At 47.4% G+C, this 17,641-nt stretch overlaps 2 protein-coding genes across 6 annotated transcripts in view; one reads left to right on the top strand and one right to left on the bottom strand.

The window, feature by feature from the left end:
• ZC3H7B (zinc finger CCCH-type containing 7B) overlaps positions 1–17,641 on the bottom strand; it is a 176,864-nt gene that overhangs the window by 58,877 nt on the left and 100,346 nt on the right. The gene's annotated exons all lie outside the window — the stretch shown is intronic.
• Positions 9,735–17,641, top strand: part of RANGAP1 (Ran GTPase activating protein 1) — a 31,424-nt gene continuing 23,517 nt past the window's right edge. The window contains exons 1-2 of one of the 4 annotated variants that reach the window (XM_066358493.1): positions 9,735–9,829; positions 14,642–14,791. In XM_066358493.1, the coding sequence (XP_066214590.1) occupies positions 14,680–14,791 (112 nt within the window). In that variant the 5' untranslated portion in view covers positions 9,735–9,829; positions 14,642–14,679. Of the gene's footprint in view, positions 10,013–14,641; positions 14,792–17,641 lie in introns of all 4 variants that reach the window. The other 3 variants (XM_066358494.1, XM_066358492.1, XM_066358495.1) reach the window with 3 other exon arrangements.

Here is a 17,641-nt window from a genome sequence, read left to right as displayed (position 1 = left end):
AGTGTTTCTTTACTCACTCGACATTCAGTTCCACGCTGGGTCCTGGGATTGCAGAGAAACTCCATGTCCCCACAGCTCCAGCAAAGTCCCAGGTTCCAGTCCTTTAACAAAGGATCTTACTTTGGGTTATAGAGAAAGACCCTAAGGATATATACACAATTTTAGGCTTAGGTTGGGGATAGTAAGAGTGCTTTCCTGATAGGGTTACTGGGAGGATTAAGCATGCAAAGCACTGATAAATGTGTGGTTAATTAGAAAATAAATAAAAAATATATTATTCTGGGAAACTGTCTATAGTATTCAGATTCTCAAAGATGACTTAAAAACAGAGAAGAGAGGAGCTAGAGCCTAGAGGCTGAGTTAAGTCAGCGTATAATACAGTGGATGAAATACAGTCAATAAAACATGGTCACAGCCCTGGCTGGTTGGCTCAGTGGTAGAGCGTCGGCCTGGCGTGCAGGAGTCCCAGGTTCGATTTCCGGCCAGGGCACACAGGAGAAGTGCCCATCTGCTTCTCCACCCCTCCCCCTCTCCTTCCTCTCTGTCTCTTTCTTCCCCTCCTGCAGCCAAGGCTCCATTGGAGCAAAGTTGGCCCGGGCGCTGAGGATGGCTCTGTGGCCTCTGCCTCAGGCGCTAGAATGGCTCTGGTTGCAACAGAGTGACGCCCCAGATGGGCAGAGCATCACCCCCTGGTTGGCGTGCCCGGTGGATCCTGGTCGGGTGCATGCGGGAGTCTGTCTGACTGCCTCCCTGTTTCCAACTGCAGAAAAATACCAAAAACAAAACAAAACATGATCACGGTCTGATCTGTGGTGGCGCAGCGAATAAAGCATTGGCCTGGAACATTGTGGTTGCCGGTTCAAAACCCTGGGCTTTCCTGGTCAAGGCACATATGGGAGTTGATGCTTCCTGCTCCTCCCCCCTTCTTTCTCTCTCTCCTCTCTAAAATGAATAAAGTCTTCAACATATTTAAAAAAAACAACAACAACAAACAAAAAAAAACATGGTCACATGTGTCCCCATGTATTATTGTAAAAATGTTCAAGTGTGCCAAAAGTTGAGAGAACTGTATATTCGTATGCCCTAGATTATGCTAATACCAGTATTTTTAACATTTTGTTGTATTTGCTTTATCATGTAGTCATCCTTCCACCAATTCAGTAATCCATAAAATATTTTTTTAACTTTTTTTTTTTTATTTTAATTATTCATTTTAGCGAGAAGAGAGAGTGAGAGAGCGAGTAGCGGGGAGGAGCAGAAAGCATCAACTCCCATATGTGCCTTGACCAGGCAAGCCCAGGGTTTTGAACCAGCAACCTCAGGGTTCCAGGTCGACACTTTATCCACTGTGCCACCACAGGTCAGGCCATAAAATATTTTTATTAAAAACAAAACAGGTAATTTTAACTTTCTTCTTTAAGCTCTCTTGCAGTTATACTATTTTTAAAAATTTATTGATTGATTTTAGAGAGGAGAGGGAGAGAGGGAGAGAGAGAAGGAGGGGAGGAGCAGGAAGCATCAATTCCCATATGTGCCTGGACTGGGCAAGCCCGGGGTTTCAAACCAGCGACCTCAGTGTTCCAAATCAACACTTTATCCACTGCACCACCACAGGTCAGGCTGTGCTAGTATTTTAAAATTACCATCAGTTCTCCTTTTAAAAAGATTATTGACATTTTGGAACAAGATACTTAATATGAGAAAATAATCTACCCAAAGCGTCTGGTACTAGGAAACCCTTCACAAATGTTAGTTGGGAATTTAAGCTCCTCAGCAGACATTGTCCTTTTCTTTCTCATTCATCACTGGATGCTCTGGAGCTGAAACAGAGTAAATGCTTGGTAACTGTTTGTCATTCATTAATTATTTTATGTATGTATGTATGTATGTATGTATGTGTGTATTTTTCTGAAATGAGAAGCAGGGAGGCAGAGAGACAGACTCCCGCATGTGCCCAACCAGGATCCACCTGGCATGCCCACCAGGGGATGATGCTTGGATGAAACCGGAGCCATTCTAGCACCCAAGGGGAGGCCATGGAGCCATCCGTGGCTCCGGCCAACTTTGCTCCAATGGAGCCTTGACTGCAGGAGGGGAAGAGAGAGATAGAGAGAAATGAGAGGATGAAGGGTGGAGAAGCAGATGGGCGCCTCTCCTGTGAGCCTTGGCTGGGAATCGAACCCCGCACTTCCACACGCCAGACAGACGCTCGACCACTGAGCCAACCGACAAGGGCCTAATTAATTGTTTTAATTATGGTTGTTTATCAAAGTTTAAAAAAAGAAAAAAAGAAAAGAGCCTGACCAGGCGGTGGCGCAGTGGATAGACCATCAGACTGGGATGAGGAGGACCCAGGTTCAAGACCCCCGAGGTTGCCAGCTTGAGCGCGGGCTCATCTGGTTTGAGCAAAGCTCACCAGCTTGGACCCAAGGTCCCTGGCTTGAGCAAGGGGTTACTTGCTCTGCTGTAGCCCCATGGTCAAGGCATATATGAGATAGCAATCAGTGAACAACTAAGGTGTCTCAACGAAAAACTGATGATTTTTTTTTTTTTTTTTACAGAGGCAGAGATAGACAGGGACAAACAGACAGGAACAGAGAGAGATGAGAAGCATCAATCATTAGTTTTTCGTTGCGCGTTGCGACTTTTTAGTTGTTCATTGATTGCTTTCTCATATGTGCCTTGACCGTGGGCCTTCAGCAGACCGAGTAACCCCTTGCTGGAGCCAGTGACCTTGGATCCAAGCTGGTGAGCTTTTTGCTCAAACCAGATGAGCCCGCACTCAAGCTGGCGACCTTGGGGTCTCAAACCTGGATCCTTCCGCATCCCAGTCCGTCGCTCTATCTACTGCGCCACCGCCTGGTCAGGTGAAAAACTGATGATTGATGCTTCTCATCTCTCTCCGTTCCTGTATGTCTGTCCCTATCTATCCCTTTCTCTGACTCTGTCTCTGTAAAATAATAATAATAATAATAATAATAATGTTCTCACAGAGAGCTCTGGGTTTGAACTCAGAGGCCTATGTAGTTTGAATTGCCTTTTACAAAGAATGTAGAGCCTGACCAGGCGGTGGTGCAGTGCAGTGGATAGAGCATCAGACTGGGATGTGGAAGACCCAGGTTCGAGACCCCGAGGTCACCAGCTTGAGCACGAGCTCATCTGGTTTGAGCAAAAGCTCACCAGCTTGAGCCCAAGGTCGCTGGATTGAGCAAGGGGTTACTCGGTCTGCTGCGGGCCTGCAGTCAAAACATGTATGAGAAAGCAATCAACAACTAAGGTGTTACAACACGCAACGAAAAACTAATGATTGATGCTTCTCATCTCTCCGTCCCTGTCTATCCCTCTCTCTGACTGAAAAAAAAAAAGAAAAAGAAAAAAAAGAATGTAGAGACCGCCTCCCACCAGGACGTGACCCCTGGGCGGTGGGGCTGGTTCCCTTGCATTGTCAGAGGTCAGGCCCACACATCTTTCTCCAAGGGCCCACGGGCAGCACTCATTTGGATCTTAGGGATTTCTCCCACATTCCTCATTGTCTGGCATACTTAAGGCATTTGTTTTTGATGTGACTAAATGGCAAGTCTGCAGCCTTGATAGCTCTTCAGGAAACCAATGTAAATATTATTTATACAATTTACACTTGGCAATTAAGTTTGTTTTCAGGCACCAGAATGGAATTTAAAATACTCAGTTAAAGCAAACTGAACTAATCAGAGGTGGCCTGCTTTCCTCTTTAAAACATTAAAAAAGACAACAAGATAAAATGCACTGCACAACAGAGAGGGAAAGGTCTGGAACATTCCACTGTCCCTTATTCCGACCTCACAGTCACAGAGTGACGTGTGTGTGTGTGTGTGTGTGTGTGTGTTGAAAAGAAGTCAAGAGATCTGGCTTCTACTACCTATTGTCTAAATTTTTGTGTACTTTGGGCAGGTTATTTGACCTCTCTGGGCTGTAGTTCTTCATCTGTTGAAAAGAGGAAAGGCCTAAGATGGCTTTATCTGTCTTTCAAAGACTATGATTCCACTTCTAGGGCCAGGAAACTAGATGAGCTTTCCTGTGAGAACTTAAAAGAGAGAGAGTTGGAGAAAGAGAAGGAACGAAAACAACAAATGGGTTGCTGGGTAACACACTGATGGTTTTTTTTTTTTTTTTTGTATTTTTCTGAAGCTGGAAACGGGGAGAGACAGTCAGACAGACTCCCGCATGTGCCCGACCGGGATCCACCCGGCACGCCCACCAGGGGCAACGCTCTGCCCACCAGGGGGCGATGCTCTGCCTCTCCGGGGCGTCGCTCTGCCGCGACCAGAGCCACTCTAGCGCCTGGGGCAAAGGCCAAGGAGCCATCCCCAGCGCCCGGGCCATCTTTGCTCCAATGGAGCCTTGGCTGCGGGAGGGGAAGAGAGAGACAGAGAGGAAGGAGGGGGGTGAGGGTGGAGAAGCAAATGGGCGCTTCTCCTATGTGCCCTGGCCGGGAATCGAACCTGGGTCCCCCGCACGCCAGGCCGACGCTCTACTGCTGAGCCAACCGGCCAGGGCCACACTGATGGTTCTGAACTCTTCTGACTCACTGTGCACCCTTGGGTAGCCCCCTCCCTTTCTTCTTTTCAAACCTCAGTCTCTATTTTGAGGGGATTTGGGATAGAATTTAGATTGAGGAGAAACAAAGAATCTGGATTGCTAAAGGGTACTGTCAGGGCTAGGTTTGTGATTTCTGGGGTTTTTTTTTCTTCTTTCTTCTTTTCCAAGTGAGAGGAGGAGAGATAGAGAGACAGACTTCCACATACACCCCAACTGGAATCCACCCGGCAACACCCGTCTGGGGCCGATGCTCTGCCCATCTGGGGCCACACTAGCAAAGGAGCTATTTTTAGTGTCTGAGGCAGAGGCTCCACGAAGCCATCCTCAGTGCCTGGAGATGATATTCTTGAACCAATGGAGCCCTAGCTGTGGGTGGGGAAGAGAGAGAAAGAGAGAGGACAGGGATCAGGAAGAAGCAGATGGTCGCCTCTCCTGTGTGTCCTGACCAGAAATTAAACCTGGGACATCCACTGCGATTGTGATTTCCTAGCTTAGAATTTGAACATCTTCAAGCAGGACATCTATTTTCAAGTTCTCCACAAGCCCCACTGGCCCCCATGACCTGCCATTATCTCTCTGGCCCTAGGAAGCCATTGAGTTTCTGCTAAGCATTCCCTTCCAGTTCTGAAACCCCTGATTCAACAGCTGGATGAGGAAAGGAAAGATCACCTGAGATGTTCTACCGCTCACCTTCCTCTTTTCTTTGAGAGGTCTGTGTCAGAGGGCCAGGAAACTCTCGGGAAGTAAACTGGAAAAGGGAGCCTGGGGATCACCCCAAGATAACCCCAGACTGACCTGATAGATCTTAGCTGGAATCAGCACAGGAATCACATCAGGCTTAATTGGGAACATCTTAGCCTTCTCAGATGAAGACTCATTTTAAGTAAACATCCAATGACTCTGACCTGAACCCAGTTCAAATGAGGAAACCTAAGCATCTATGACAGGCCTGGTTCCAGAGGATGCTGCCAAGATGAATATAGTACTATACTGGAGGGTCTCCCAGGTTCAGGAGGAAGCTGCCAAGAACACTATTAACTCTGACTGTGAAAAACCCACAGACCGATGACTGTGGGGACTTTCAACTTGCTATGGGGGCCCAGAGGAAAGTGATTCACCCCAGCTGCAGTGCTGTAGGAAAGCCTCCTGAAGGAGTGGCATTTGATATGGTCCTTGTAGACAGAGGATGAGAAAGATGGAAGGACAACCCACATTTGAGTAGTTGTATGAACTGGACTGGAGCTTTGGTTTCTCATCTTTGTGCTGGGCAGGGTGGTAATGATGCCCATTTCCTTTGTGGTTGTAAAGATTAAATTAGCTGTGTGTGAAAGAATCTGGCTCGCTATATATACGGTGGGGCAAAAGTAGGTTTACAGTTGTAACGCAAGTAATACATAATAAATAATAATAATATAAGAATAAACTCTGTTTCATGTACTCACAACTATAAACCTACTTTTGCTCAACCCTGTATGTAACTGAATTGCAGGTAGAGCAAAAGTATGTGTGTGGGCTGAGGTGTGAAAGGTAACTTTGGAAAAGAGAGATGCATATGTTGACAGAGATTATCTCTGGGTGCTAGAGTTTCTGGGGTACTGTTTATTTTTCTCTTTGTCCTGTTCTATCTTGGTTGAAGTGTTTATGATGAACACATTATGTATATAATGATTAAAAAGATCATGTGGCCTGACCTGTGGTGGCACAGTGGATAAAGCATCTACTGGGAATGCTGAGGTTGCAGGTTTGAAACGCAAGGCTTGCCTGGCCAAGGCACATAAGAGAAGCAACTACTCCAAGTTGATGCTTCCAACTCCTGCCCTCCAAACTCCTCACCTTTATCTCTCTCCTCTCTCTAAAAATCAATCTTAAAAAACGATTTTATTTAGCCCTGGCCGTTTTGCTCAGTGGTAGAGTGTCAGCCTGGTGTGTGGAAGTCCTGGGTTTGATTCCCGGCCAGAGCACACAGGAGAAGCGCCCATCTGCTTCTCCACCTCTCCTGCTCTCCTTCCTCTCTGTCTCTCTCTTCCCCTCCCACAGCCAACACTCCATTGGAGCAAAGTTGGCCTCCTCGCTCAGGCGCTAGACTGGCTCCGGTTGCAATGAAGTTACATCCCAGATAGGCAGAGAGCATCACCCTCTAGTGGGCTTGCCGGGTGGATCCTGGTCAGGCATATGTGGGAGTCTGTCTGTCTGCCTCCTCGCTTCTCACTTCAGAAAAATTAAAAATAAAGATTTTATTTACTTATTTTTAGAGAGAGGAGAGAGACAGAGAGAAAGGGGGAATAAGGAGAAGGAGAAACATCAACTCATAGCAGTCGCTTTGGTATGTGCCTTGACCAGGCCAGGGCTTCAAACTGGTGACCTCAGCATTCCAGGTCATATGCTTTATCCACTGTGCCACCACAGGTCAGGCAAATAAAATCTTAAAGAAGAGAAGATTTTTTGAGAAGAAAGAAGAAAAAGCTACTTGTGTTCTGATAGTTTAGAAAATTCAAACCTACAGAAAAGTTGCCAAAATGTTCGAAGACCTCCCATATCCTCTTATTGTTAACATTTTGCTACATTTGCAGTCTCTCTCTCTGTATAGTATACTGGTATACCCCCACTTTTTGAAAGTTTGCTATGCTACTCTTTCTTAGGAAAGACATATATCTGTGGAGTCAGCTCTCTGTACCTGCGGGTTCCACATCTTCAGATTCAGCCAACAGGGATGTAAAATATTGAAACAAAAACCATTCTGTTGTACTGTGTAGTTAGGTCCACAGTGGTTACATCTGTACTGAACAAGTAGACCTTCTTTCTTGTCATTGTTGTCTAAACAATACAACTGTTTGCAGAGTATTTACATGATATTAAATATTGTAAGTACTCTAAAGATGATTAAAGTATAGGAGAGGATGTGCTTAGGTTATGTGCAAATATAATACTTTGCAATTTTATTTTGTTTTTAAAAGATTTTTAAAAACATTGATTCTAGAGAGAGGAGAGAGACAGAGAGAGGAAGGTAGGCAGTAGGAGCAGAGGCATCAACTCAGAGTAGTTGCTTCTCATATATGCCTTGACCAGGCAAGCCTGGGGTTTCAAACTGGCAACCTCAGTGTTCCAGGTCAACACTTTACCCACTGTGCCATCACAGGTCAGGCAATACTATGCAATTTTATATAAAGCACTTGAGCATCAGCAGATTTTGGCACCCAAGTAAGACCCTGGAACCCATACTCCATGGATAGAGAGATCATTACACGTTTTTCATTACTGAAAGTAAAGAGGGGTTTTGCTTTTCGGAAAATGGCTGAAAAGTGAAAATTGCATTAGTGTTTGTGGGTTTTGCAGTGAGCTGTTATAGAGGCAGCATGCACTGGTGAGTGGAACTACACTGTACATACATCATTTCTACTTTATATAGGCTGTGTTATCACATCATTCTGGCTTTTACTATATGTCTGTATTATTTTAGATTTCATGTATTATTTGCTATGATTTGGTAGGTTATTTTTGAGTCTGAGAACAGTAAAAAATTTTCCCCATATAAATTAATGTCAATTGCTTCTTCATTTTACATCATTGAGAAGGTTTCATAGGAATATTTGAACCATTTCACAGTAAGTTGCAGACTTTGTGCCCTTCAGTATGTATTTACCAAGAACAAGGGCAGTTTCTTACATAACCCAGTACAGTAATAAAAATTAATAAATTTAATATTGATACAATACTATTATCTAATATACAGTCAAGTTTTGCTAACTGTCTCAATATGGGCCTATATAGTAATTTCCCCCCTCTCCAGGATTCAATCCAGGGTGTACTGGATTGTCCTTTTTAGCCTCCCCTAATCTGCAACAGTTCCTCAGTTTGTCTTTCATGACAGACATTTTTGTAAGAGTACAGATTAGTTATTCTGTAACATGTTTGCATTTGTCTGTTGTTTCCTCATGATTTTATTAATTGTATGCATTGCTTACTGGATGGTGATGCTGTGTGCTCAGTGCATCACATTGGGAGGTGTGATGGATGTCAGTTTGTCCTGTTATTGATGTTTATGTGGATCACTTGGGATTAGGGTGGTGTCACAGAGTTTTTTCTACTACAGGGGTACTATTTCCCCTTTTTATTATTTTTTTTAGGAAAGTTTTTTTAGATTTTTATTTATTCATTTTTATTAGAAAGAGAGAGGAGAGAGAGAGAGAGGAAAGAGATAGAACAGGGAGAGGAGCAGGAAGCATCAACTCCCATATGTGCCTTGACTGGACAAGCCTGGGGTTTCAAACCTGCAACCTCAGCATTCCAGGTTGATGCTGTATCCACTGCGCCACCACAGGTCAGGCCTCCCCTTTTTATTTTAAATTTTTAAATTTTTATTTATTTATTTAGCAAGAGACAGAGAAAGGGGGTGGGGGGCAGCCAGGGACAGAGAGACGGGAAGGGAGAGAGATGAGAACCATCAACTGGTACTTGCAGCACTTTAAGTTGTTCATTGATTGCTTCACATACGTGCCTTGTGGGGTGTGTGGGAGCACTCCAGCTCAGCCAGTGGGAGCCCCAAGCCAGCGGGCTCAAGCCAGCGACCACAGGATCATGTCTATGATCCCACGCTCAAAGCAGGAGACCCCCCTCTCACGCTGGTGAGGCCACACTCAAGCCTACCATCCGGGGTTTCCACCTGGGTCCTCAGAGTCCTAGGTCGAGGCTCTATCCACTGCACCACCGCCTGGTCAAGCTCCCCTTTTTAATTAACAAACAATTTGTGACCATTCACATGGAACGCTTCTAATGCCCTTTCAATTTTATGGAACAATATAAGGCCAGGCTTTCCTCTCAGAAACTACCTATTTTTTGCTAAATAGATCTAGCGGCGTGCCTTGGCTACACCAGCCTTCGTCAATTAAGTTGCGTGAATGCGCGCCTTTCCGGAGAGGTAGAATGGTAAACCGCAAGGCATTAAGGGAATTGTAGTCTTCCTGGGCGCTTGGGGCTAAACATCGCTCTGTGGTCTCCCGGAGAAAGAGCCAGAAGCTGAAAAAGGAGGGCGGGGATGGGACCGGCAGAGGCACTCTGGGCGCACTGTATCACGGGACTGGTAGTTCCGGTCGCTCTCCTCTGCGCCCCACGCGGGAGAACTGGACTACCATACCCGATAGGCTATGCGCGCGGGGGCAGGGGAAGCCGTCTGGACCTCGAACAAATCAAATTGAAGTAAAGAAACTGCCGGCTTTCAAAATCCTCCTTCTCCGCCATCATCCTCCGTCGTGAGGTGAGCAGGTGGTGTTGAGTGCGAGTGGGGAAAACTGACGGGCAGGCGGGCTGGGCATAGGGACCGCTGGGCTCGGAAGCAGCGACCCCAATCTGACCTGACCGGGACCCTATACCAGGCCGCGCTCCGGCGGGAGGACGCGCGTGCTCTGGTTTCCCTACGCGGCGGCGCCGTCTGTTTACGGTAGGATCGGGGTCCCTTTTTTTTCCTCGTCACCTGCCTGGGATGGGGGCGGGGGTGTGGGCGGCGCGGCCCAGGGAACTGAACGTGGAAACCGGGCCACCCCTGAGCGTCTTCTCCCCTGTGCCTTCTACGGCTAGGCGCGGACCGGGTGGGAGTGGAGGTGCTGGCCCCTATCACAAGTAGGGAAACAGGTTTAGAGAGGGCGTTTGGCTTGCTTGACTGCCCAGCACGCTGCTGCCAGCAGTGGCGTTTCTTTTTAGCGTCGGTGTCAACTGGGGGTGGTGCGCGTCCTCCAGGGATCCCGGGTGGGGCTCCCGCGCTGCCCGCCTGTCATTTGCGGTGGGCACTCGCTCGTCGCTCCCTCGCAGCCGCTTCCCGATAGGTCCACACCCGCCGAGGGCCAAGGCTGGCGGCACAGCTCTTGGCAATAGGCGTGAGCCACTGCTAACGCTTCACAGGAGCGATGGACGTGCGTGTACGAGACTGTGACGCCCGCTGGCTGGCTCAGTTAGTTGGAGCGTAGTCCCGGATACATCAAGGTTGCGAGTTCGATCCCAGGTCAGGGCACTTACAAAGAGTCAACCAGGGAGTGCATAAATACAATAAGTGGAACTACAGATCGATGTCTCTCCTACTATCCCTTCCTCTCTTTCTCTTAAAAAGAAAAAAAAAATCAATAAATAAAAAAAGGAAAAAAGAAAGTGTGACGCTCATGCTGAGAAGGTAGAGCACTGTTTGTGTATTTACCGTTTGTTTTTGACACTGGTCCTTTGCAGACTTTTTTTTTTAAATTGATTTTAGTTAGAGATAAAGAGGAAGGGAGAGAAAGAAAGTAGAACATTGGTTTGTTCCTATATGTGCCCTGAGGATCGAATGGGCAACCTCTTGATTCAGAGTAAAGCTCTAACCAACAGAGCTGTCTGGCCATGGCTCACTTGCAGGCTTTGGACAAATGAATTAACCTCTCTGTGCTTCAGTTTCTTAGTCTAGTGTAGAGGATCGTGGCTGAACACTAGATTGACTGAAAGATCAACTCTCCTCCAACTGATAAGTTCTGTGTGCCTATTCTATTTGGAGGTCCTACCACCATTTTTCTAGCCTCGAATTGTTTCCTTTCAGAACTACAAGAAGTGGTGGAGTTTCAGGCTTTTTTTTTTTTTTTTTAATTGATTGATTTTAGAGAGAGAGGAAGGGGGGGGGGAGAGAGAGAAAAGTATTCATTTGTTGTTTCACTTAGTGTGCATTCATTGGTTACTTCCCATATGTGCCCGGAAAGGTGAATGAACCCACAACCTTGGTGTTTCAGGAGGAAACTAACTGAGCTAAGGTGCCAGCACCTCAGGCTAATTTGTATTCATCCTGTCATTGGAACACCTTCTAAGTGATGTGCCCTATGCAGCAGATAGAGTGATCCTGTGAAAACGTATGTCATATCACCCCGTCTCCTCTGTTAGAAACCTTTCAGTGGCTCCGTGTCATTCAGAATAAAAGCCACAGTTCTTTTTTTTGACAGAGAAAGTCAGAGAGAAGGACAGCTAGGGACAAACAGGAAGGGCTAGAGATAAGAAACATCAGTTCTTCGTTGAGGCTCCTTAGTTCATTGATTGCGTTCTCATATGTGCCTTGACTAGGGACTACAGCAGAGCAAGTGACCCCTTGTTTAAGCCGGTGACCTTGGGCTCAAGCCAGCAACCTCTGGACTCAAGCCAGCGACCATGGGGTCATGTCTATGATCACACGCTCAAGCCAGTGACCCTGTGTTCAGGCTGGTGAGCCCATGTTCAAGCCGGATGAGCCGTGCTCTAGCCGGCGACCTTGGTGTTTCATACCTGAGTCCTCCGCATCCCAGTCTGGTGTTCTATCCACTGTGCCAACGCCTGGTCAGGCAAAGTCACAGTTCTTTTTTTTTAGTATTTTTCTCAAGTGAGAAGTGAGGAGGCAGAGAGACAGCATCCTGCATGCACCTGACTGAGATTCACCCAGCAAGCCCCCTAGAGGGCGATGCTCTGGCATTGCTCCGTTGCAACTGGAGCCATTGTAGCACCAGAGACAGAGGCCATGGAGCCATCCTCAGCACCTGGGCCAACATTGCTTCAATGGAACCTTGACTGTGGGAGGGGGAGAGAGAGATAGAGAGATGGGGGAGGGGGGAGAAGCAGATGGGCACTTCTCCTGTATGGGAATCGAACCTGGGACTTCCACATGCCAGGCCGATGCTCTACCGCTGAGCCAACCAGCCAAGGCCAAAGCCACAGGTCTTAAAATGACCTTTGTGACTTGAGCCTTTTGTTCATTTTCTTTTCTCATTTGTCTCCTTTCTCCATCCCTCTCAGTACTCTAGCCTCACTGATCTTGATGTTCCTCTTCACCATCCCTGTCCCAAGAACAGTTAGTTTCATTTGCAAGAAAGTTCTTTCTCCAGATATCTGCATGACTCAATCCCTGATACTTTTTAAGTCTTTTCTTTCTTTCTTTTTTTTTGTATTTTTCTAAAGTTGGAAACGGGGAGGCAGTCAGAATCCCGCATGTGCTCAACCGGGATCCACCCGGCATGCCCACCAGGGGGCGACACTCTGCCCATCTGGGGCGTTGTTCTATTGCAACCAGCGCCATTCTAGCGCCTGAGGCAGAGGCCATAGAGCCATCCTCAGCACCCGGGCCAACTTTGCTCCAATGGAGCCTTGGCTGCGGGAGGGGAAGAGAGAGACAGAGAAAAAGGAGAGGGGGAGGGGTGGAGAAGCAGATGGGCACTTCTCCTGTGTGCCCTGGCTGGAATCGAACCCGGGACTCCTGCATGCCAGGCCGATGTTCTACCACTGAGCCAACTGGCCAGGGCCTAACTCTTTTCTTCCCCCCCCCCCCAATACCTTCTCTAACCATTCTACTTGAAATTGCATACCCCTCCCCCCAAAATTCCTTACTCACCTCCTTCCTGTTTCTTTTTCTTATCAGATACTGGGTAACTTTTTTAGGATACTAAACATCTTGTTTAGAACATATGTTTCAAAAGGGCAGGGTTTTTGTTTCATTAATCACTGCTGTACTCTCTGGTTCCTGGGAACAATGCCCAGCACATGGTAGTACTCAGAAATGTTGAATGAATGAGTAGATGCCTCCTTACCCACAAGAATAATTCATGTTTATTGATAAAAACCAGGGTGATAAGGTTAAGATAAGGAGAAGGGGATAGCAAGCAGGCTGTTTGGGCCCAGAAGAAGCCTAGGGGAATGGGAGGGTGAGGAGCTAGCCCTGCTGCATCTTGAGTAGACTGGGGGAGGAAGCAGTCTGGGTGGAACGAGTATCTGTGCGCATCTCCTAGTTATGTCTCCCGTATCAATTTTCCTTGGTCTCCCCTGATTACCTGCCATTTCCTCTTTGGGGAAAATGGAGTGGTTCTTCCTTCGTCTGCTGAGCTCCAAGCTGGAAGCTCCTTTTTTCAACAACTCTGCCTCTGGCCGATTGTGATGGTGGCTGTTGTGATGTAGAGACCTCTGATCTCCTAGGAACCTCTGAGATCTGGCCACTGGGCTGCCTGGTCTCCTGGCCTAGGGTGAAACCAGACATGCAGTGAGCAAGACCCCTGTGCCTCACCCCCAGAGCCATGCCAGAGTGGGTGGTGGGGATTCTCTGGGATGGATGACCTGGATCCTGTAGCCATTTATGTCCTGTTTGAGGAATGGGACCCTCAAATAGAGAGCAGCCAAGATGATCAGGCAGGTTTGTGCTTGGGGCAGACTCTTTGCAGCCTTGGGTCTGGGACTTAACTGCCTCTCACTGGGAACTCAGGAACTGGGAAACTCACACAGCTTTGATAGGTGTCCCAGTGTCCCAGCTGGGGCAGTTGGGCAGAGAAGGACTGGTAAGTGAGATGATAATTCTTCAGAGGCGAAACATGATTTTCCTATTTTCTCGCTACCTCCTCCATTTTTCTAGAATTGTTTCTTTCCCAATGCTGTTTCATTCTCCCAGTGGCTTAGCTCTCAGAAAGCTGGGTTCAGAACTTTGATTGATGTCCTGCCTTGCTCTCCCCAACCAGGGCACACCAGGAGCCTCCTCTCTCTCTCTCTCTCTTTTTTTTTTTTACAGAGACAGAGTCAGAGAGAGGGATAGATAGGGACAGACAGGAACGGAAGAACGGAGAGAGATGAGAAGCATCAATCATTAGTTTTTTGTTGTGACACCTTAGTTGTTCATTGATTGCTTTCTCCTATGTGCCTTGACCGTGGGGCTACAGCAGACTGAGTAACCCCTTGCTCAAGCCAGGGACCTTGGGTCCAAGCTGGTGAGCTTTGCTCAAACCAGATGAGTGCGTGCTCAAGCTGGCGATCTCGGGGTCTCAAACCTGGGTCCTCCGCATCCCAGTCCGACGCTCCCAGGCGTCCCCAAACTTTTTACACAGGGGGCCAGTTCACTGTCCCTCAGACCGCTGGAGGGCCGCCACATACAGTGCTCCTCTCACTGACCACCAGTGAAAGAGGTGCCCCTTCCGAAGTGCAGCGGGGGCCGGGTAAATTGCCTTAGGGGGCTGCATGCGGCCCGCGGGCCGTAGTTTGGGGACGCCTGCTAGCCACTGCGCCACTGCCTGGTCAGGCGAGCCTCCTCTCTCTTAATGAAACTTTGGCTACTCAGTTTGCAGATTTCTAGGGGAGCCCACCAACGTGTCCAGCATGGCTTCTGAAGACATTGCCAAGTTGGCGGAGACGCTAGCCAAAACCCAGGTGGCCGGGGGACAGTTGAGTTTCAAGGGCAAGAGCCTCAAACTCAATACTGCAGAAGATGGTGAGTTCCTGCATGGGCTAACCCAAAGGTGGAAAGGGGGAATGGGAGCAAGTATTTACCCTTACTAGTTGGCAGGCTCCTTTAGCTATATTATCACATTTTATCCCTGCAGCTCAATGAGGTGTTATTGGACCCATCTAACAGTAAGACTCAAAGGTGATTTGCCCTTGAGCATGTGCACGCTTTCCTGCCAGTCTTCATGTTTGTAGTAGGCATTCCTGCCGTGATAGCTCAAGATGGCACATGGGAAGAGCTCTTTATCTCTTCAATGGGACGGAGGCTGTGAGGGACTACAGTTAGTGGCAGTCCGAAGATATAGTTGTTAACTTCTTACTTCAGATCCATCCCCACCTTCACTGCCATGATTCCCAAGCTGATCTAAGTTCCCAAGCTGGTCTAGGAATACCTGTCACCTTCCCCAGAGCTGAGGCTCTCCTGGAGCTGTATTAAAACGGTAGTCTAGTCCCTCCGTATCTGGAGGTCTGGTCGATGCAGTTGAATCTCTCTGAGAGAAGGTGGACGCTCCTGTCTATGTACAGGTACCAGGACTGGACAGAACTAGGAATCGGAATGCATACCCTGTTTTTTCATCCCTGGCCAAGGCATGGCTTACACTCACCAACCTGAATCCTCTAGTATCTAGAAGTGAACTATGACACTTCCAGTACTTGTAAGGGCTTGAGCTTTTGGCCCAACCAAACAGACTGGTCGTCTGGACTTGGCTGGTTGTCTTGGTGTGTGGGCAGGCTTGCTTCCCCCTCTGATGGGTCAGGGACTGCTTGAGTCGTGGTTTGCTGGGAACATGGTGATGCACGTTCCTAACATCTCTATAGGGTCTTGAAATTTACCAAGTTCCTCCCCGTGCTATTATTATTTCCAATGCTTACATCATCCCTGATGTACAAATGTTACTATTTTATAAATAAAGAAAAAGGACTTGGGAAACTTAAATAACTTCCCCAAGGTTGTACAGCTGGTAAATAGCAGAGCCAGGATGTTAACAGAGATCCAATGGTTCCCCATGCCCGTGCTTCTCAGGAGATGTTCAGCTCAATGCAGTAAACATGGATTTGCTATTAAGTTTTATTCACTAGACACCGTGTCAAGCAGAGTCGTAGGTGCCATACAGATAATATTTTAGCTTCACAAAAGTCCTTGAAGTAGGTTTCATCTCCATTTTGCAGATTGGAAAATTAAGGCTCAGGGAGGTGGTATGATTTGTGTAACGGCACAGGTATAAGTAGTGCAGCTGGGATTAGAACTCAAGTTTGGCTCTAAAATCGGTGCAGATAACCACTTCACTAGCATAGGCTGAACATGCTGCCTCCCATTAAAAGGTCACTAGGATGGCCAGCTTATAGCCCTGGCCTCTGAGGAGCTCGTAACCGGGAATGGGAATGATGTGCTCAAATAACAGGAGGCTGAAGGTGAAATATACTCTTGAGAGCTGTGAGTGGAAGGCTCTGGGAAGGAAGGTGGCAGAAAGGGATCACTTAGGAGGGCCCAGGAAGTCCCTGTGGATGAGGTGGTATTTGAACTGTCCTTGAAGAATGGTTTGAAGTGGAGAGGGCACTGCAGGCAGGGAGAATCACATAAGGCACAGGAGCTAAACACACAGGGTAGGCTTGGAAGAAAAGTCAGAATCCCACAGGGAGCCCAGGACAGAGGTTGTTGAGTACTCTGCTGAGGAGTCTGGTAGCCTTACCTTGGGCCCCAGAAAGGGACTCTGTCTTGGCTGAGAGTGTGCCAGCACGGCCAGATGTGGGCAAGGGTCTATGTGAGGAAGCCACGAGCTTGATAATTAGAACAAGGCCCTTTTCTCCCTGGAAAGTCATTTAAGGACCAAAGAAAGGCTCTTCTATTTTACATGGCACAGTGATAATAAACACCTGGAACATGTTAGTCTGTGAGGTGGCAGAGGCTGGAGAGAGAAATCCCTGCCATGCAGCCACACAATAGTTGGTTTGGGCCCATTTCTAACCTATATTTAAGTTAGGTATAACTCCATTTGGATTGAAAACCAAGTGAGAGGAGCAACTCACATGTGACCCCACTCTCTCCTATCCCTGCTCTTCCTGTTTTGGTGCATCCCCTCCCCAGGCTGGTCTACGCTTTGAGTCACCCCGGGCTGCACTCAGGAAAGGTGCAGTATCTGTGTGTTTCTGTGCTTATGTCACTTATACAGAGTAGGTCATTGGTTTTTGTGCTGGTCCATGAAAGCAGTTAACCAGCCTGATGTTGTGTGAAGATTATAGACTCCACAAAATTTCTGGCAGACTAGCACAGTTTCACAGACAGGTGGTTGAAAACTAGTGGCAAAGATTATATTTCCTTTAGGTCCTGGCATCTCTGTTGCCTTGCTTTTAAGGATTGTATAAGCTGGCCTTAAGCAGCCTTCCTCTCCCCCTTGTTGACCTGGTTAGTTTGTGGGTGTTAAGGGGAGCTCCCTTTTGCAATAGGCCTTCCAAAAGGCCCTTGCACAGCAGCCCTTGCATGGTGTGCTAGCTCCAGAGCAGTCACCCAGGAGAGGGGAGGAGGAAAGGGGAGCGATTAAGGGGCTTCTCTGCTGGGAAGGGCTGCGTAAAGTCCATGGTTGTGTACATAAGCAAGGATTTGGGGAGGAGCATGTAGATTCAGTTTTGGAAAAGCAGTCTGAAGTTTAGCTTTTAGCTCTGCTGTTTTCCCTTAACTCCTGTGCAGAGTTGCTTCATTTTTTGAAACTTCAGCTTCCTCTTTTATAAAATGGGAGGCTCATACCTGTCCAACCTTACTGGTAATGAAATGACAAATGGACAATGAATGCTGGTCATTACTTTCTAGCTGTGTGACTTTGGTAAGCATTCATTCACT

This window comes from Saccopteryx leptura, chromosome 1 (assembly GCF_036850995.1).
Source record: "Saccopteryx leptura isolate mSacLep1 chromosome 1, mSacLep1_pri_phased_curated, whole genome shotgun sequence".
Lineage (NCBI taxonomy): Eukaryota > Metazoa > Chordata > Mammalia > Chiroptera > Emballonuridae > Saccopteryx > Saccopteryx leptura.
The sequence above is the reverse complement of the archived record's forward strand: the minus strand, read 5'-3'. Positions and strand labels throughout refer to the sequence as shown.